The sequence below is a fragment of the Halichoerus grypus genome, chromosome 7 (genome assembly GCF_964656455.1).
Source record: "Halichoerus grypus chromosome 7, mHalGry1.hap1.1, whole genome shotgun sequence".
Classification (NCBI taxonomy): domain Eukaryota; kingdom Metazoa; phylum Chordata; class Mammalia; order Carnivora; family Phocidae; genus Halichoerus; species Halichoerus grypus.
In genome coordinates, this window is record NC_135718.1 from 25,243,370 (window position 1) to 25,264,119 (window position 20,750).

The 20,750-nt window shown below is 56.7% G+C and overlaps 1 protein-coding gene across 5 annotated transcripts in view; it reads left to right on the forward strand.

The window, feature by feature from the left end:
* The window catches only part of SH3PXD2A (SH3 and PX domains 2A), a 235,102-nt gene that overhangs the window by 133,876 nt on the left and 80,476 nt on the right, over positions 1 to 20,750 (forward strand). For 4 of the 5 annotated variants that reach the window (XM_078077149.1, XM_078077151.1, XM_078077150.1 and 1 more), the window contains one exon: positions 17,204 to 17,232. In XM_078077149.1, the coding sequence (XP_077933275.1) occupies positions 17,204 to 17,232 (29 nt within the window). Of the gene's footprint in view, positions 1 to 17,132; positions 17,233 to 20,750 lie in introns of those variants that run through there. The other variant, XM_078077153.1, reaches the window with a different exon arrangement.

Here is a 20,750-nt window from a genome sequence, read left to right on the forward strand (position 1 = left end):
TGTGAAAGTGGCCAACGGTACCCACGTGGTGGGGTAATGGGAAGGTTCAGGGGGCTAATGCCCGTAAGCACCTCGAGAGCGCCTGACCCAGCGCGGCTCGTTCACAGGAACTTCCGTTCTCCTTCCCTTTCTTCCAGAGCCCAGGCCTGGGTGCAGAGGGGCCGCTCTGGAAAGGCTGGAGGATGGAAGTGGCCAGCTCTGTGAGCACTTGCCAGGGTTGGTGCTGATGGTGGGGTGCGGCTGCCCCCCTCCGCCCCCAGGCACCCCACTGGCAGTCGAGAACTCCGAGGGGTCTGTGTTCCTGGCCTTCCCCGGGGGCACGGTGGCCTGGGAACTGGAGTGGAGAGCCCACTCGCCCTGTGCCTTGCTGAGTCCCGGTTAGAGCCTTGCCACTAGGCTCTGCCCCCACCCACCTGGCCTGGGACGTGGCCCACGCTGTCCTTCCAGCCGCTCTGCCGTTGGCAGCTGTACAAGTAGTCTCTTTATGTGGAGGTGAGAGAGCCAGCTGGATGGAGGGACCGTGGGTCCCCTGGGAGCTGGGGGCTGGAACAGCACAGAACCTTATGCAGGCAGACCGTGCCCACCCCCTGCCGGGGCCCCCTTTGACCTGGGTGGGCAGGTGGGAGGAAGGTGCCCACAGGAAGCTGATTCCAACCCACTTGAAAGGGGCATTGGCTCTGGGGAACAAGAGTTTCTGGGGCCCCGACGGTCGTGCTGGGTGGGAAGTGCAGGGAGGCCAACTAAACAGCCCAGCTCAGAGCAAAGGCTCTACGGAGAGAGGGTTATTCCGTTTTCAGGCCTGGCGCAGGGATTCAGCTCTCTCGAGTGGGAGTGGGAAGGAGGTGGTGGGATAGGAAAGGTGGAGGGGTCCGGGGGGGTGTGTGTTTCCCTGAAATCTTAGCCCCAGGAAGACGGTCCCCCACGGGCCCCTTCCCTTGCTCCCAAGGCCATAGGCTGAGCCCCCCATAGAGCCCTGGAGGCCTGCTTTGCAGTTATGTCATGTTCAAGGGTGTCTATGTTCCCCCTCCCTTGTAATTATTACCCCTCCATTGTAACCAGTCCTCTGGTTAGCTACCCCTCCACTGGGAGTCCATAGCAGAGCTGACCCTCGAACCCAGGTCTTCAGCCTCCTAGCCTAGGGCTCCCTCGGTTGGCATCCAGGCAGGAGGCATTCGCTCATTCAGGCATTTTTGATCATCTTCTTGGCGTGAGGCACGGGGCCATGGAAGTGGACACAGCTCAGCCCTCCCCGTGGGGAGCTTGTGGTCTGAGCGGAGAGACGGCACAGGCAGGGCCTGGCTTGCCTCTGTGGGGGGCAGCAGAGCACGATAGGGCTCTGGCTAGTACCCTGGCTCCTTCCCCACCTACTCTGTGGCCTGAGAATTACTTAAACGCCAAGACCTCAGTTTCTTCACCTGTAAAATGGGGCTTATAACAGCTGCCAATCCCGTGGAGATGGCAGAAACCAAACAAGTGATCATGCAGGTGCTGGGCCGTCCACAGCAGTGGGCTAGCCTGGTGAGGTGGTCGGGGCAGCCTCCCTGGAGAGGTGAGGCCAGAGACACCCACTGCAGGGGAATGGGAGACAGGGACATTCAGGTCAGAGAGAGTCCCTGAGACTGGGCAGTTTCAAGGAATTGAAAGAAATTCTGTCTTCCTGGAGACTGAGAGCGTTGGCTAGGGCTAGGCCAGAGGAGTTGGGCCTGAGGCATCCAGTGTCCAGGGGGTGACCTTGGACAGTCATTAACCCTTTCTGTGTTTCAGCGTCAGGTGAAGGAGCAAAATTTGAGGTTCTCTAGGGTCCCTCCTGGCTCTGACATTCTGTGATCGTATCAGAACCCGCCGGCTATTGCAATGCTCCAAGCATGTAGCAACTGGAATCTGCAGGGGTGCCTGATGGCTGTGGGAAAGAAAGACTTTCATAGACACAGTCAGATGTGGAAGAGACAAGCATTCTGCAGGTCATGTGACCGTTCCCTTTCACAAGCCCTGTAGATTGGAGTTTAGGCACCTCTTAACTTTGGGTGACTTAGTACTTGGGATCTGTGTGTATCTGGCTCCACCTTGTGGAAATTTGGGGCATTACAGTTGCCTGTGGGGGGGGGCAGATGCCGGTAGATTTGGCTGATACCGCCAAAAACTGTGCTGGGTCCTTGAGCATGATCTTGTTTAACCAACAGTATAATTCTGTGAGATTTATGCCTCCTTTTCTGTAGATGAGGAACCTTAGGCTCATGTTGGTTAAGTTACCTCTCAACTAGTCAGTGTCAGAGGCTGGATTCAAACCCTTCCAACTTCAGATCTACACCCAGCTAACCACACAGGGGTGTGTGATGGAGAGAAGCATGGGGACCATGGCCAGGGTGACTAGCTCCAAATTGCCAGTTGGGACCTGTATCTGACCAGAGGGCAGAATAGTTGAATTAGGACTCCATGGTTGCTGTGGTCACAGATGGGGGCTGTTGAAGGTACAAGATGAGGGCACTTTCCATATGTGGGGACTCTTTAAGGGGAGCCCAGGCTTCTTGTCAGCCCACATCCTTGAAAAGATACCAGGCTCAGGAGCCCCAGGGCCAGTTCCGGGTACCCTCCCTGAGACCCCCGCCCCCAGCCTCCAGAGCTCCCAGGAGGGCCTTCCTGCTGTGGCTCAGACCTCTGACATGCTTCCAGAACCAGCCTCACTCTGTCGTCCTGAAAGGGAAGCCAGGTGCTGCCCAGACTGATACCTGATTTGGGCCTTCCTTGGGCCCAGCTCTGACCCCAGCATCAAACCAAGCCCTTAAGCCCCCCTCACTCCCTCTCTGTCACGTGGCCCATTTATCACATGAGGAACCCTGAATTAATGGGAACCCCCTTCCCTTTGCCCCACCCCAGGACACACAGCCTGAGGTTCTCCCTACCTGAGGCTAGGCAGGAGATTTTATTTTCAAATAGCCTTATTGAAATATAATTGACATGAGACAAAAACCACTGATTTTAAGTATACAATTAATCCAATGACTATTAGTAAATTTCTAGAGTTTTGTGCAACCATCCCCACAATCCAGTTTTAGAACTTTTTTTTAAAGGTTTGATTTATTTATTTGACAGAGCACAAGAGAGCAGGGGGAGGGGCAGAGGGAGAAGCAGGCTCCCCACTGAGCAGGGAGCCCGATGCCAGACTCCATCCCAGGACCCTGGGATCATGACCTGAGCCGAAGGCAGATGCTTAACCAACTGAGCCACCCAGGCACCCAAGTTTTAGAACTTTTACGTAACCCTAAAAGGATCCCAGAGGGAGGTTTTTAATTCTTCCCCAAAAGGAGCCCCCATTAGCATCCCTTCCCTTGCTGCTGTCTGGGAAGAGGAGATACATGTTCCTGGAGACTGGGTTCTTTCCTCTACTGTATTCTGCTCTGATTTCTAGACCTTCTGTTAGTTCTGGCTGCTTTGGCCCTTGCACAAATTGTTCAGTAGCCCGCGGGCAAGGCCTGCTTCACCTTCTCAGTGCTGCTCTGAGGTGGACTGGCCGTTGAGTGGGGGCCTCGGGTGGAGGGCTTCGGGTGCCCACCTTGCACTTCATCCCCATCCCCAGGAAGTGCACACACAGTTTCGCCCCACAGGGCATCTGGGAAGGCCAGTGGGCACAGGCAACAGGCCTAGGGGCTAAGCCACAAGATGAGCAACTCTCTACTGGGGCAACCTGCAGGCAGGGCAGGGGTTTAGCAGAAAGCAATGTATGTGTTTTAGCTCATTTAATTTTTGCATCTATCCGTGAGGTGGGCAACCTTATTTTCCCCAATTTCCAGTTAAACCCACTAAGGCAAAGGGACGTCATGTGACTTGCAAAGCTGATGCGTGGCAGAGATGATGAGAATCCGGCAGTCCGGTGGGAGAGCCTGGCTCGCACCCTCAGTAAAGCTCACCAAGTGCTTAGCACACTGCCTGGCACGTGCTCATAATCCCTGGGACCTATTACTGCCGCTGCCGTTGTTGGGCTGCGACGTGCTGAGGGAGGAGCCAGAGGCCTGGCCAGCCAGTGCCCTCGCGATGCTCAGCGCGCAGCCGTGTCAGTTGGCCGTTTCTGGAGCCATCCAAACAGCCTCTGCCGTCCGGGTCCAGGTTGCATCCCACTGAGGGGCAGGAGGGGAGGGCTGCCCCCAGCTCCAGCCTTCAGACGGCCTCCAGCCCTGCCCTCACGTTGCACTGACAGGTTCTGCAGGGTTGGGGGGTGGGGTGGGGCGATGATTTGCCCAAGGTCACCCAGAGAAACTGGACCAGCACCCCGTTGTTTGACTGAGTCCAGTGTTCCTCTGGCTCTCGGAAACTTCCCCAGCCGATTTCCAGAGCATCCTGCATGCTGGTGCACAGAAAGGCACCTGGTGGCCTGAGCTCAACCTTTACGGAGACTCGAATCGAAGCCTACCTGATGGGCTGGGAGGAGGGGCCGGCGTCTCTGAATGGCCAGGGAAGTGGGAGCTGGACTGTGGTCAGGTCCGATCTAATTACGCAGAAGCAGGCTCCCAGTTACAGAAGGCGGTGCCTGCCAAGCCAGAGAATTTAAGGTTAATGGCAGGAAGTGCTCTGGCCCCCACTTCATGCAAGAGAGGGCACCTGTGAGACTGTCTGACTGGTCAGAGCCTCCCAGAGGCCGGCAGGGCTGCAGGCAGCCACGCTGAGAGCCAGAGACAGGGGACGTGGGTTGTCCCCATGTTGGCATGTCTGGGTAAAGCCCCCACTATGTGTTGGTCATGTGCTAGGTCCGGCAGACTATGAGGATCTTGGTGGGCAAGTGGGGTGGGGGGGAGTGGATACTTCATGTCAGAGACAGGGAGAACCAGGTGTCTCGGTTCAGAATACTGCAGAAGCAGGTCTGGGGAGGATTTGAACCCAGGCAGTTTATTTGGGAGGTGATACCGGGAGACGCCAGTGAGGGAGTGAAGTTAGGCAGGGGAGGGAAGGCAGCCAAAAGTAGTGCATGATCAACCAGATGCCCTGTGGGCCACTGGGGCCTCATCCCATAGGGAGTTCTGGGAGCTGGCCAAGGACTGGTGGTCCCACCCAAGGGCAGGGCTTTTATGCACCCACTGAGGTTTCTTCCTCCAGCTCTCCTGCTCCCCCCTCCCCCGTCCACCTCCAAAGAGCAGCCAGAGGGGGCTTTCCAAAGAGCCCGTGTAAGCTACCACTGACATGGCTCTCCACGGTGCTTAGGATGACTTCCAAGCAGGTTCGAGGTGGCCTGGGCCTGGGAGGCCTGGTTCCCTACCCATCCCCAGCCTGAAGGCCCCAGCCCCCGCCCCCCATTCCATCTGCTCCTCATGTTCTCCTAGAATCTTCACTCCTCAGAGAGACCTCACTTTCTCTCCATCTCTGCAACCTTTCCCTTTTCTTCATAGCTCTTACCCCAGGTTACCAGTTTGCTTGGAGGGAGAGGGCCTGGGCTGATGGAGGCCCATGAGTGCTGGCTTGGAGGCTTCTGAGCGGGAGGGTGGGAAGGCTGATAGACAGGAAGGATAGAAAGATCAGGATCGTGACGGTTCCAAGCACTGGCTTAGGAGTCAGGCACTGGGTTCAGATCCTAGCTCGCTACTGAGCTAGCCTCTTAAACAGGCCGCCCTTCCTAAGCACACGCGTGCCCTTGTTCTCAGACTCGGGCCCACGGGGGAGCCAGGCAAAGGAGGCACTGTGGTCCAGCTGGGGAAGGGAGGGGCCCATGTGAGGCAGTAACACATCCCGCAGCAGAATGCAGGCTGTCAGCAAGAGCCTGCAGCCTCGCCGTGCTGGCCCGGTAGTTCCCATGGCAACCCTGCATGACGTCACAGCCAGGGGATGGAGCCCAGGACACCGAGGCCATCCTCACCAATGGAGGGGAAATGCACTGAGCCATCAGGGTGAACTCTGTGCACAGAGACTGTCCAAGTACTTCGGCATTTTATACACACTAACATCCACATTTGCTGACCCACCCATAGTCATCAAGGAGGACCCCCCTGCAGGAAGCAGCACTTCCACTGGGCTTTACCAGGGAAAACGGAGTGGAGGGTAGAGACCCAGGGTCTGCCCGAGGCCAGCTCAGGATCATGCCGCAGCTCTGGTCAGCCCCTCAGAAGCCCCCGGCAGCCCCGAGCCAGGTTGCCCGTGGTCAGGACATTGGTGCCTTCATTCAGCAAACACCTGCTGTGCCTTGCCCTGGGTGAGGCCTGGGGAGACCGGGCCTGCCTCCTGCGGCCTGCCGTGGAGGGGAGGAGACAGCAAAGACATCGTAGTAATGGAAGAACTACAAAGGAAAAGAGGGTGCCATGCCAGGCCAGGTTCTGGAGGCGTCAGAAGGAGAGAAAATCAGAGGGAGGCAGAGCCCGGGACAGCATCAGGCCAGCGTCTCTGTTCCCAGAATTCATGACAACTCTGCCAAGAGAAACAGCCCCTCTGGAGACTGTCAACCTGCCCTTGCGTGAGGCCGGGCTGTCCTCGGGCTGCAGACCCTTCATGGCAGAGCCTCCAAGAAACTGCCCAGGGAAACTCGTCCGCCAGGGCGCTCTGGATAGGCCACATTAGGGTCAGAAACCACCGCCTCCCCGAGCGGGGGGTCGGGGACACTGCACCGCATGTCCTAGCCGGGGTCCCCTTCCTCACACGAGAGCTGAAGTTGTAACCTCCCCAAGGAAGTGTCTACAACTCGATGGTGTTGTATGGTGTTGACCCCAAGTCTTTGCCTCCATCTTACCTTTTCCCTACCTACTCCTAATTTAGCGTATCTGGATTTTAAGGTGTCCTTACAGCCACAGGTGGTAAATGATTGGAGCACTAGACTAAGACAGCTTGGGCTCACTAGCTGTGTTACTTTAGGCAAGTTACATACCCTCCCTGATCCTCCATTTCTCTTCTGTAACATGGAGGAAATAAGAGAATCTACCACATAGGAGTGTTGTGAGAATAAAATGAGCTGGTAGCTGGTCTAATGTAAATGCTTGAAAAAGTACCATTCTTGTCAATTACAATATAATAATAATAAGAGCGATAATAGCAGTATCCCCCCCCTCCCCCAACACACACACCCACACACATCTTTGGGAAAGAAGGGCTCACTCAGTGTGGGAGGGCTGTTCAGTGGTGACGCCTACTAAGGCCTGACCCACCCCCTGCCTCCCCCTCCCCATTCCCCTCCATGCTCTGGGGTCCTGACCCACCCCCTGCCTCCCCCTCCCCATTCCCCTCCATGCTCTGGGGTCCAAGGGCTCAGGCCTCCTCCAGGGCCACAGAGGACTTCTTGGCAGCAGACGCTCAGGTGTCATTACAAAGCAGAGGGTGAAGGTGGTGGCCCAGGGCTGGCCCACAGGGATCTGTAATGGGTGTCCTGGAGAGCAGTGAATTCACTGGTTGGAGCCCGGCTGACCCAGAGGAGAGAGCACGTTCAGTGCCAGTAGGAGGGCTGGAGCAGGAAGCCGGTACCCAGGGCTCCGGCTTGCCCGTCCGTGGCACGTGGCGTGCAGGCCTGTCTGGGGCCCGGAGCTGGAGGCCTCTCTGCAGAAGTTAAGAGGGGCCCAGTCCTTGATTTTTTCAGTCAGGGAAACCAAGGCACAGAGAGAGGGCCATCCCCCAGGTTATGCTCTGGTTCAGATAGAGTTGAACCTGAAACCCAGGTCTTGGGACCCCCCCACCACCACGTTGGGCAGCCCGGTTTGGTATCTTTCGAGACTCCTGGGTCCACCCTCTCTCTCACATGCTGCTCAGGGGAGGCAGTAGTTGAGGAAGTGCCCTTGGGAAGCCCCCAGCCTGCCGTGGGCCCAGGTTGGCCCGGAGCATCCCAGGTTCCCTGGGCCCAGAGTGTGCTGAGTGTGGCAGCTGCCTGCTCCTTCATGGAGCAACACTGCTTGGTCCAGCTATGAGGGGGACCCACACTTGGCTGTCACCCCTGCTGCCTCCAACCAATGAGGGCCAAGGCCCCCGGGAGGCCTGGCAGCCTGGCAGCAGCTGGGCTTCCTGGGGAATAGGAAAATCTAACAGCCACATAGATGGGGCTTGAACCACTCAGCTCTGCCACCCACCAGCCACATGGTCTTGGCGAAGTGGCTTTCCCCACCCTCCCTCCCCCCCAAGCCTGGGTCTCTTCATCTCTAAACAAGCACCCCAAGCCTTGGCCCACCCCGCTAGGGCCAGCCAGGCCCGTCTCCCCACATCCTTCCCAAGCTGCTCTGCCCCCACCCCGAGCCACTGGGCCTGTGCGGGGCTCTGTGACTGGGCGGTGGGGCCAGTGGGCTGTGCAGGGGGCTCAGGCATTCTCGCCTTTATCGAGCCTGCTGGCCCCCAGGTACTTCACAGGCATCAACTTCTTTTGTCCTCCAGTGATCCAGTTAGGCGGGTGCTATTGGGTTCTTCAGTCTGCAGAGCAGAAATGAAGACAGAGACCCTCAGAACGATCTGGCAGCGCTGGGATCTGAAGCCAGGCAGCTGCATACATATGTATCTCCCGCACGAGCCGCGTTCAGCTCAGTGGTCTAGCCCGCACTGTCCAATGTACTGGGCAGTGCACTGTGGCTATTTAAATTAAAATTTGTGTTAAATCAGATTATCAGTTCTCGGGTCATACTAGCCACATTCCAAGTGCTTGACAGACACAATGGTAGTGGCCACCAGATTGGCCAGTGCAGATGGAGGCCATTTCTATCGGTGATCACCATTCTATCAGGCCGCTCGGGCTGGGGCACCACTAGGTGTTGGGGACAGAATTGGGACACTCGGTGCCATGGGGGTCAGAATCGCAATGGACTTTCTGGGCTGGAATGTTGTGAAACACTGGAGAGGGTGGGAGGGCGCGTGAGGAGGCCATGAGCACAAATAGCCTTGCTTCCCCGCTGCTCACTGTGTGGCTCCAGGCAGGAACAAGCCCAGCTGGGCCTTGGAGGCTCCTGGGCGTCTGTGGGAAGCAGAGAGCCCTTGGCCTAGCTCGAAGGTAGGCCAGGGCTGGGGAGTGAGTGGCCTACAGCCGGGGCCAACCTGGAGGTCTGCTCAGCAGTGCGGCCCCAGTGTGTATCTCACACACACACACACACACACACAGATCATGCACACTTCTGCAAAAGGGGCCACTATAAAGTGGACCGAAGCAGTCTTCTGTCTTCCCTGAAACAAGTGCCCATCCCACGGGCTACACAGGGAAAAGCAGAACCAGATGGAAACCGGACTGTCTGTCATGGAGCTTGGTGCTGCCACCTTCTAGGGGAAGACCTTTTGTTACACGCATCACCCCTGGGTTTCTCCCACCAAGTTTCTTCTAAAATCTAAGCCATGTGCCTTCACTTGAGTCCAGCCCCAGGTGCAGGTCCTGCCCACCCCCGCCCCAGGCAGACAGCCTCCCTGAGGTCTCCTCACCCTCTGCTCCTAGCACACACACGAGCACACGCCAATACACACACATACACCCCCCCACACGCACGTAAGATCCCATATCTGTTCCTGCCCCTGCACCTTTGCTCACCTCCTCCTTTCTACCTAAACCTCCTTCCTGCCTCTGCTCTTTCTAATATTCATCTTTCAAGGCTAGCTCGAGAGCCCCCTCTTCTAGACAGCCCTTCCCAACTGCCCCAGACCACTCTGACCTCCCCTTCCCAGGAAATTCCTATACAACAAATCCTTTTGACCGGGATATCAAATCACAAAGTGACCGTATGTTTTCTTTTCCCGCGTGTTTGTCTTGTCGCTCCCAGCTAGACAGTGTGCTCTGTGAGGGCAGAACTGTTGTGTCTTCTGCTCAGACACAAGACTGGGTTGGGTCTCACTCAGTTAAGACATGGACGGCTGGGTGGACAGACAAATGTCCTTGGAGACAGACCGGGAAAGCCTGCAAACATGGAAGACCCCCTCTGCCCTCCTCTCTCCAGGACCTTTGCAATCGAACCCCAGCACAGCATTTTGTCACTGCCCCTTCCAGAAGTCCAGGGAGACCCACAGCCAGACAGCAGAGGGTGCCGAGGCTCAGGCAGCCTGTGGGAGGCTCACAGCGCTCTGCAGCCAGAGGGCTGAGCAGCCTCATTTTCCCTTGAGGAAACCAGCTTTGTGCCTGCACCCCCGCCTCCCCCTCCTCCACAGACTGCTCATCAGCTGCCATCCAGGTGGGACTTCTTGGCATGCACACAAGTGGAGACCCAGGCCCGTTGTTTTCAGGGTCCTGAGCTGGCCCCCTGGGCAATAGGGCCAGATCCTTATGAAGTCCATACCCACAAGGATGGGCCCGTCAGCAATTCCTATATCCTGGCCGCCATCCACACTCCATCGAGCCCCTGCTGTGAAGCCAGGCTCTCGGCCAGGGTTCTCTCCACGTGCCAGGTTCTGTTTTAAGAGCTTTGCACATGGTCTCACGTCATTCCCACCACAAAGGTAGGGTATTTGTGTCTCCCTTTGACAACTGAAAGTCCAGAGAGGGTAAGTGACTTGCCTGTGTCACCGAGTGGCAAGTGGCTGAGCCAGGCTCCACCCCACCCACACTCTTAACCCTCTGCTCCGAGGCCTGGACACAGTGGAACCATCCGTGGGCTGGCAGCATGCTCAGGGCCTTTGCCCAGAATGGTGAGTCCAGCCAGAGAAGACAGATAGACAGCGCTTTGTCTTTTTGCTGTGGGTAGAGCTGCGGCAGAGACGCTCTGGGATGTTCGGCAGATAAGCACAAGGCCGGGGAGGTTTCTGGACTGTGCCGTAGCCCTGGCATGGGCCTTTCTGAGACTCAGCCTGGGGGGCCCCCAAGACCCTTTCCCTCCCCAGGAATTCGGCTTTTTCGCCCAGGGCAGGAATTCCGGCCTCTCTGGACTAGCCACATGGCCACAATGGGGCCCATTCTCGGGACCCTGGAAAACACATCCTATGGAGAAAGGACGGATTCTTGTCGGACACAAGGGCCCTCAGTGCCCCAGTTTACATCAGGGCACAAATGGGGGCAAAGAACAGCATTCATCCCCCCGTCTGCCTTCCCTAGAGGTCGCTGCCCCGCAGGACCATTCCGTTCAAAGGCTCTGAAAAGCCAGAACAGAGACCCAGCTAGGAGCTAAGCGGGGTGGGAAATTCCCCCAGCCGTCCCCCGACCTCAGCTGACCTGAAGTGCCTTTGCCCAGACCCTCCTCCCTCAGCGTCTGGACCAACATGCTCTGCCCCACTGCATTGGTTTCACAGAGAATCAACGGGCTGAGCGGACACCTGGGAGTACCCTCCCGTGAGGGCTGGGGAAACGGGCCCGAACCTTCATTGGTCACTGTTGTCAGTGTCACTTTTTCTGCCATAGTAACACATTTCCCATCACAACCCAATACAGATGAGTAAGGAGGTGGACATCTGAAACAGGTTTCACAAGACAATACTGACCTCACCATGACGGACGTCATCGTTTCGTCTATATTTTTAAAATGCTTATTGGGACACACCAGGTTGGTTTCAGAACTCAGTGAGGGGTCACAGCCTGTGATTTGAAAGCCGTTAGCTTGAAGCGGCCTGCCCAGGTGCACCAGCCGCTGGGGCAGAGCTGGGCCCAGAACCGGGATCTGTTGATGTCAGTGCCAGACTTGGCATTAGCTCTTTCCCCTCCTGCCCCCCGACCACCTGCCTCGCCTCTTAACAAAAATCTTCCTCCAGTCACACTCTGACCACATCCCTCCCTGACTCCGAAATCTTCTGGATTTCACGGAGGGACATCGACCCCACCCCACCCCTTCCCCCACCCCCTCCGGCCTGGCCTTTCCCTGCCTGTCCATCTGCTTACCCACCCTCCCCAGTTCAACTCCTCCTGTTTGGAGCTGCTTGTTCCTGGTTCTAGAGCCTTCCACTACCCTCTGCCCTCTCCATGGATCCAAATACCTCTGATCCTTCAAGGCTCAGCTCAAAGCCCACTGCTCCTGGAAGCCTGTCTTAGATGTTCCGTGACTCCGGGATCTCTCTTTTTTCTGCACTTGGAATATAACCACTCCTTTGCCTCTTGGAATGTCTCAGAGTGTTAGGTTTCTCACTGTGCTGGTTAGTTCTGTTCCCCCAACTTCACCCTAAACTCGCAGGCCAGAGCAGGTCGTTTCTCCTGCGCCTGCCCAGGCCTTTACAAGCAGCCTACGGCAGGAGCTGAAAACATGCTCAGTGGCAGATAATGTCAGTCAAGATCATTGTTACACATCTCACGGGCTCCATGTCACTGCCCTGGCCACGGTTGCATACCCTCACTCCAGCCCCCCGAGTCCAGGCCCCACCCAGGCCCCCTGAGACCCTGGGCTCTCAAGGTCACCCAGAGCCAGCCGGCTGGCCAGCCAGCAGGCCTCTCACGCAGTTCCAAGCAGCAGCAGGCCCTGCAGACGGGCGTCCTGGGCCGAGCGGCCAATGTCAGCCAGCAGACAGGAGGGTGAGAACATCAGGCTGGAAGTTCCTGCGTGCGCGTCCTCCTCTGTCAGGGCACTCTCTAATGGAAGCAAGAATGGGAGGGAGAGGGGGTGGCAGGCAGCAGAGGACTCAGAGTTCCACCTGGCAGGGACTCAGCGTCCTTCCACAGAGCTGGCCTGGCCAGACCCTCAGCGGCTCTCCTACCCCGGGGGATCCCTGACTGGCAGGACGGCCACCTCCTTTCCCCAGCAAGAACCTGTCCCTGCTGCTCCTGCATCCCTTCTTGCAGCCCGCTCCCCGGCGGGCCTCAGGGTGGGGAGGACCCCATCAGCAATGTCACTTCAGCTTCGGGAGGCTGGGCAAACCACAGAAGCCCTCAGGAGCTCGGTCTTCCTATTCATAAAATGGGTTACCACCACCCCTGCCTGTTTCCAAGCCCTGAAGGTCACATGCGTTCCAGGAACTCTCAGGGGAGGGCAGAGAGTGGGACGGCGTGTGCCAAGATAGGTGACCAGTAGGTAGGAATTGTTAACTGCCTTTCCTGCCCCCCACCTCCGGCCTCATGCGCTTTGCTCTCTCCAGCCCAGCCCCTTCACTAGAACGTCTGCAGGAGGAGAGCAGCGTGTCTCACCCAGAGAAATTAAAGTGGGAAAAAAGGGGGGGAAAGTAAGCTGACCCACCTTTCAGCCATAGCATGAAAATGCAGGACCTTCATGTCTTGTGGCTTGGGGCTCAGAGAGTAGGCCATTCTGGGAGGTTAAAGGCACCTGATAAGTGAGCCCAGGCATGCCAATTCCTGGGGGTCAGTGTCTCCCTGAAAGTATGGTTGTAGCCAGACGAGCCCTGTTCAGACGTTCATTGTGTGGAAAAGGGCTCTTCCTGGGTGGACCGCGCTCGGCAGAGAGCAGGCTTGTTTGGTGTCTGCGAAAGCGCAAAACTCTGCAAACGGGGCTGGAGTTGCCCCTGCTTGGTACTGTGCTGCCAGCAACATGGTGACGTCCAAGTTTAAACAGGATTTTGCCATTTGGCTAGCAACTGAGGTGGGGTCAGTTCCAGGTGTGAAAGACTAGTAACAAGGACAATTTATATGGCATTTTCTGGGCCGGGCACTACGCAAGCCCTTTTATGCATACTGTACATTTCATCTTCCCTAAATCTTAAGGTACTGTTATTATCCCCATTCTACGGATAGAGAAACAGAGGCTCAAGATGGCCACCCAGCCAGCAAATAGCAGAGGGTTGAACTGGGCTCTCTCTGCTTCCGGAACCTGTCCCCTGCACCCTAGAGGCAGGGACAGGAGATGAACTGTTTATATCCCGAGATTGTGGGGGAGGGGATGGGGGAGGCCTCAGGAGTCTGAGATGAGGGAGGGGTACAGTGCTGTGTTGGAGGAACTCCACCCCTCTCCCCCCCAGCCAGGCCAGACCTATGGACCAGAGGCTGGCCAACTGTCCCAGTCTGCCTGGAATGGCCGGGTCACTGTACCTGGGGGCTTAGTCATCCTCAGTACCAGTTGTGGAGAAGGCTGAGTGGCCTGTTGGGACCAGGTCAGGATACAGCCTGGGAGCCTTTGCAATTACATTAGCTTCTGGCGGCACTAGAGGGAGACTGGCCTTCCCCTCCCCTTCTGCTTCCTGCAGCTCCCTGGGATATAGTGATTCAGCAGCAAGTTGCAAGGAGACTAGACTGTGACCTACCTGAGTGGAATCACCAGCAGGGTGGGGGCTGTCAGCACCAGCTCTGGGCAAGAATTGGAGCGAGGAGGGGAAGAATGGGAGGGGGTCTTGAGTTGTTAGGGAGCTGAACCCCGGCAGAGGGTCCTGCAGTCCTGCCCAGGCCAGGACTGACTGCAGGGCAGCTGGAGGTGGCCGGGCCCTGCCATCCCCCCGCCCGTGCCCTGATATGTGAGGGATGGGGGAGTCCCAGCCACTGGGTACCTAAGCCGCTTCTCAGCATATCCAGCACCTGAAAATACGAAATGGCTTTGTTCAAAGGTGCCCAACCAGAAACTTGCAAGAGGTTCCCTCTTAGGGCCAGGTCTGCTCGGGCCGGAGGCCAGGTGCCCTGTGCCGGCCACTCCCACCATTCAGTCAGAGCTCGGCCACCCCCACTGACCCAGGTGCTTCTCTGGGTCAGACGTTCCCCTCCCTTCCTTGCACCCATGGCTCTGGGGTGGCAGTGTTTGAGGATCGGAGCGCCAAGACCTGGGTTCTCCGTGCCTAATCCCAGCCTTGCCCCTACTCATTGTGTGACCTTGAACAAGTTGTCACTTCTCTAAGCTTTGCCCTCCTCACCTGTAAACCGTGGAAGCCACACCTCCTGCAGAGGGGTCCCGGTGGAAAGGGCTTATACTTCCATTAAAGGACAGGCCGGCCGGGGCTCTGTCTGGAAGCTTCTTTGGCACTGCAAGCACATCGTTCTTAGGAAGCAGAAATGTTTCTTAGCGGTGGCTGGGGTCCTGATGGAGACTGCAGTGCCCCCTGGTACCACTCCTGCCTGCCTGTCAGGGTTGTAGCGAAGGGATGGAGTTCTCGGCCAGCACTTGTCAGAGATGCAGACAGTGTGGTTGGCTGGAGTGGGGCTCCACGTCTGAATTTGTAACCAGCTCCCCAGATGAACCTGTTGAATAACCAAGCTGAGTATTGCTGACCTGGGCACCTGGAAATTACGTCCCTCTCCCACTCCCAAGCCTCGGTGTGCTCCTGTCACCCGAGAATGACCTGCCTGCCTCCCTTCTTGGTGCTGTTGACAAGCTCAAAGCAAATCCTGGGCAGCCGGCAGCTGCACAAACGAGAGAGGAGGAAGGTAGGTGGCTATGGCACTGTGAGGAAGCCACATCCGCCTGGGCCACCGGCAGCCAGCAGATGGTCAGCGGGCCATTGTGGTCCCAGGGCCCCGAGGGCTTCTCCTGCAGGACCCGCAGGAACATAGCGGAGCAGGGAGGCACCTTTCCCTTTCCCAGGCCTCCCTCACTGGACAAAAGCCTGAGAAATGAATTCCTCCCCGGGAGTGGCAAGTTGGCTGAGCAGGACATAGCCACCATGTGAGCTTCAAGGGGCCCAGCCAGGCACTCTGGGACACAGTCTCTCCTGGTCTTCCCTTCTGTCCTAGAGAGATGAGCATGCCCAGATTGCCAGGTCAGGGTGGGGGGCGAATGGGAACTCCCCACCTTCCTAACTCCTCTTGGAGGCCACAGATTTAGCAGGTCCTCCTCTGCCCCATCCACCCTGCCATTTCCATTCTTGGCAGGTGGGTGTATATACCACTGCTCTTTCCAAGTTGGATGACCTTGGGCAGTAGCTGAACTTCTGTTTCTTCATCTGTAAAATGGGGGTGATAGGACCTTCCTCTTAGTGTGGATGTGAGGATTGAAAGAAGCATGGAATACTAAGGGAGTTCTCAAACTGAGATGGGCAGGTAGGGGGAAGGTATCAGAAATGCAGGTTCCTGGGCCTCAGCCCCAGCTTTCTGATTCACTGGGGGTCTGAGCCCAAACTTTAGAAAACTTAGGAGCCTAGGAGAGGTGGAACCCCTCACTCTTGGCTGTGCAAGCAAATCACGTTGGTGCTTAACTCCCCAAAAGCTCAGGCTATACCCCTAGGCCTCCAGAATCAGAATCTCAGGGCATCTCCATGAGGTTGACCCTCTTTCTTATGAACCTGCTGTTCCTTCCTCCACAAAATCATTTCTTTCCAGCAGACCTAGCCGGCCAGTTCGCTTAGACCAAAGTCCAGCAATTGGCATTTTCTTTGATCCCCCAGGGAAAATAAAGGCATTTCCTCTAGTCTCCGGATAGACCCCCACCTCTCCTGAGCCCTCCAGGAGCCTTCAGCCTTTCAGAGGCCTGTAACGCTCGGCTCCCCGAGGATTGGTGAATGGAAGCGGTGGTGGGAGGGGCCAAAGGCAGAAACAAGGGCAGGGTTTGGGAAATAACGTGATCCTGAGTCTGGATTAAGTCCTTGCTGGAGGGCCGGGCAGGCCCCAGCCTGGGGTAGTCCAGGGCAGGTTAATGGAGGCTGGGAGGTGTTGAGTTATTGCTATTAATGAGATCTGAACCCAGTACTCACTCAGAAGCTCAACCTCCATTCTTACTATTCCTAGCCTCACAGTTAACCCTTGCATTTTGCTGTGCCCTCCCTCACCGCTGCTGAATCCGTTTCCCAGCCTGAGCCTTTAAGGTGAAAGACCTATCTGTTCAATATTCAGCCTACAGCCAATATATATCCGCACCTACACCGGACCCAGGGGAAGTAATGGGAGGAGTCAAGCCACAGTGTGACTTCAGGGAGCCTGGGGTCTAGGACAGGGGCAGACTTTAATTAAGGGTCACACAAATCTGTAATTATGCAGAGGAGAGGAGATGGGGAGGATGTTGAGGAAGACACGCTGAGGAGGTGACATTTCAGTCGTGACTGGAAGTCTGAGTGGGCATGAGCAAGCGTTGCAAAGAACTGGGAGGGGAAGCTTCTGTAGGGGAGGGGAGCGGGCGCCCGGGGCCTCAGTTTCCCTATTTACGAAGTGTGTGAGAACCTGCCCCGCCCTCCCCCACCCGCTGAGGACCGGGAAGGTGCCCACCGAGCCCCTCCCGTCTGGCCGGCCGGGGGCGGGGCGGGGTCCGGGGTGCGGGCGGCGGGCGGGGCGGGGCCCGCGGCTCGCGCCCGGGCCCGGCTGCCCGGGGGACCAGCGGGTTGGCGCGGCGCGCAGTGCGTGCGGCTGCCGAGCGCGCGGCTCGCGGGCAGCCAGGATCACATGAGCAGTGGTGCCGGGGACCGTCTGCAGCCGGCCCGTGGGCGCCCCGCAGCCGCAGCCCCGCAGCCCCGTAGCCCCGCGCCCCTGCCCGGCCCTAACCATGTCTGTCTGTTGTTGCTTCTTTTTCAGGGACTATGGCAGTTCCAAGAGGAAATCAGGTAAGGGAGCCTCCGGGCGTTTTTCCTTCCAACCTCCCCTCCCGCTTCGCGCTCGCGCTCTCGCATCCTGCAGAGGACTTTCTGGGGGCTTGTCCTTGCCGGCCGCCCCGTGGTCCCGCGGGGCGGTGTTCCCTTCAGGTGTCCCTCTCCCCAGCCCATGGCCCCTAAGCTCGCTGGTACTCATTCCTTCTCCCACCGAGCCCCTCAGGCTCTCCCCGGGTTCTCCCGGTGGGAATGCGGGTGGGTGCATGGGAGGGTGTGGGGGTGTCTCGTGAAGGGCCCCCGCAACGCTGGCAGCCAGATCCTACTCCCCCTCCCCCCGTGGGCTGCGGTGCCTATTGCTGGGCACTGCTGTGACTTCTCCTTGGGTCCTTCCGGTGGTGTGGCGGTGATGAGGGGGTTAACAGAGACGCAGGGTTTTTCCCTTGCGAAGGTGAGATCCTGGACTGAAAAGGGGGTCCTACTTGAGTGGCTGTGAGTTTTTAACGCCTGCAACGCAAACCTTCTCCTTTTCCCCCAGCTCTGAGCATTTTCTCATTGCTGCGAGGGTGGGGGCTCTACGTGGTGGCAGCAGAGGCCTGGATGGGAGGGGGCCGATTGGCCCTGGCATTGGCCTGACAGGTGCCAGGGTCCACCCAGAGTTTGCGAAAGGGGTGGGAACAGGGAGAGAGGCGGGGCAAGTGTTCGGACGCTGTGAGCTGGGCGCTGGGCGATGTCGGCTGGGGTCAGAGAAGGATTCTCTCCGGGTGGGGGAGGCGGGGTTCTGCACGTGCCTGGGTGTGGGTGACGCACAGTTCATTGGGGGAGGGTGGTCCCTAGGAGTTAGGGCTGTGTGTCTGGCGGCGGGCGGTAGGGGGGAGGGCGGCAGACTTAAGCAATCTGTGTTGACATGTACGTGTTGCCCTTATTTATGGGGGTGGTGAGTTATGGGACCAGCAGCCATCTGGGGGTTCTTGGCCCTCGGGGATGTGGGAGTATGTATAAACACGTGGCTCAAGTTATTGGTTCCCGTGGGGAGATATCTGTTGAAGTGCCTTGACCTGTGGATCAGCAGAGGTGTGTGTGCCCATGTATGAGGGATAGAATGTGAATTGGAATAGGTGTAATTGTATGTTGTGTGTGTTTCTGAGTATGGGTTGCTATGTTTTGTGTGTGCAAGTGCTTGCTTATATGTTTATAGGGACCAGGAAAGTTGTGCCCTGGTGTATGTACTGGGGGGCATGTGTGTATAGGTGGGGTTGTGTATGGACATGCTTGGGTCTTCATAGTTGTATGCCGTGAGGGTGTGTTTACTCCTTAGGGCACACAGGTATTGAAGTGTGTGTGCCAGTGTGTTGGGATATATCTTCTTAGAGTCTGTGTTCATGTGTGTTTGTGTCCCTGTTTGGGAGGTGTCTGGTGTGGGAGGAGACGTATGTGTGCACGTTCCTGGCCGCTGGGCAGGGGGTGTCTCAGGTCTGCCCACCCACTGGTGCAGAAGGGTATTTCCTGCGTGAACAGGATGGGGAGGCTGCATTAGGAACCTGAGGAATTGCGTACTGCATATGGGCCCCAGCTGTCGCTTGCAGTCAGAGCCCTGGGAGGGAGAACTGGGAAGGAGGGGCACACTTGGGATTGTGTCACATCACCCCCCACCCCCACCCAAGAACCTTGCTTGGGCCGCAGAGGTATAGTGTCCTGTGCCTGGGCTCAGATTCTGCTCTGTGTGACCTTGGGCAAGTTTCTAAACTCTGCCTCAGTTTCCTCATTTTCTACAAAGATGACAATAGTATCTACCTCACACGTAGCAGTTTAAGTAAGTTCATGTGGAATAGTCCCTAGGACGTAATAACTACTATACAAGTATAAGTTTGTCATCATCAGTATTTTCTAAAGCCCTGGGACCTTGGGTGAGTCCCTTCTCTACTCTGGGCCTCAGTTTCCCCTCTAAAAAGTCAAGGGCTGGCCCAGATAACTTCTCAGGTCCCCCTACCCTGCATCTCCAAGGCTCAGGTTCTGTGCTGCTTCCTAAATAAGGCAGGGCCCCACCCAGGCTGCTTCACCCAGGGCAAGCCTGCCCCGGTTTCTCTGCCTTCTACTCTCAGGCCAGGAAAAGGATGGAGAGAGAAATTTAATTTATGCTGGCTTATGATAATGGCCACTTAGTGTCATGGTTAAAAGTGCAAGCTCTGGAGCCAGACAGCAGTAATATCCAGTCTTGCTTTTCTCCTCTGAGACCTTGGGCAGATTTCTTACCCTCTCTGTGCCTGTTCGCTCTTCTGTACATTGGGGACAATATTCATACCCACCTTGTAGTGGTTAATTTTATGCGTCATTGGTGGGCCATGGTATTTAGATATTTGGTGAAGCGTTATTCTGGGTGTTTCTGTCAAGGTAGTTTTTTTGGATGAGATGAACATCTAAATCACTGGAGTTTGAGTCAAGCAGATTAGCCCTCATAATATGGGTTACCCTCATCCAATCAGTTGAAGACCTTAATAGAACAAATGCTGACCTCCCCTCAAAAGAAGGAATCCTGCTACCAGACTGCCTTTGGACTTGAACTGCAACTCTTCTCCGAGTCTCCAGCCTACCGTCCTATCCTACCCCAGATTTGGGCTCACCAAGCCCTCATGATCACGTGTGCCAATTCCTTAAAATAAATCTCTTTCTCTCTATATATATACACATCCTGTTCTGTTTCTCTGGAGAACACTGACTAATACACACCTCATATGGTTATAATGAAGATTATACAAACTAATATACGCAAGCATGCTTAGAACACTGCAACCTAGAAAGCTCTCCCAAAGTGCTAGCTCCTATTATTTATTGAGGATCCCCTAGGGGCTGGCAACTTCACATATGTTTTCTCATTTGCTGCCCAAGAGGCTCATTGCATATGGGCGGTGGGATTCCCATTTTACTGATGAGACACTGAGGCTCTGAGAGGGTGGCTGCCTCCAGTCCGTGGCCAAGTGAGGATCTGAGTCCATGTTCAGGGCTCCAGCCTGCTCTGTAATGAAGTTCGCGGAGCTTCCCAGAGTCACTCCAGGCAGCAGTGTGTGCACAGAGAACATGGATGCTGTTCCCTGGTCATCCCTTTTCACCTGTTAGTTCCCAAAGCCCCAGTTCCTCCTCCTCTGAGGGGTCTCTTACTGAGCGCAGATCCAAGACTTGAAGCCAGGCCTGGGGAAGGTGGAGTCAACAGCAAGAAAGTTCTCAGGCAGCTTACAGCCTCTTAGAAGAGGCAGGACCGGTGACCCTGAGACTGGCAGGCAACGTAGCCTCAGTCTTCTCTCTGCTCCCTCCTTCCCTCCGCTGAACCTGCTCCTCCCCGCATCTCCACCATCCATGCTATTGCTCCGGCCCAGCATCAGGAAGTGGCCCTTGACCCCTCCCTTTCTCTCCCCTGCCAACCCGACCTCCTCCGCCATCACACCATGATGGAAGCTCCCTTCTCTTCAGGAAGACCTCAGCTTCCTTCTGGGTCTGTCTGCTCCCACCCTTGCCCCTCCACATTGTTCTCCACACCACAG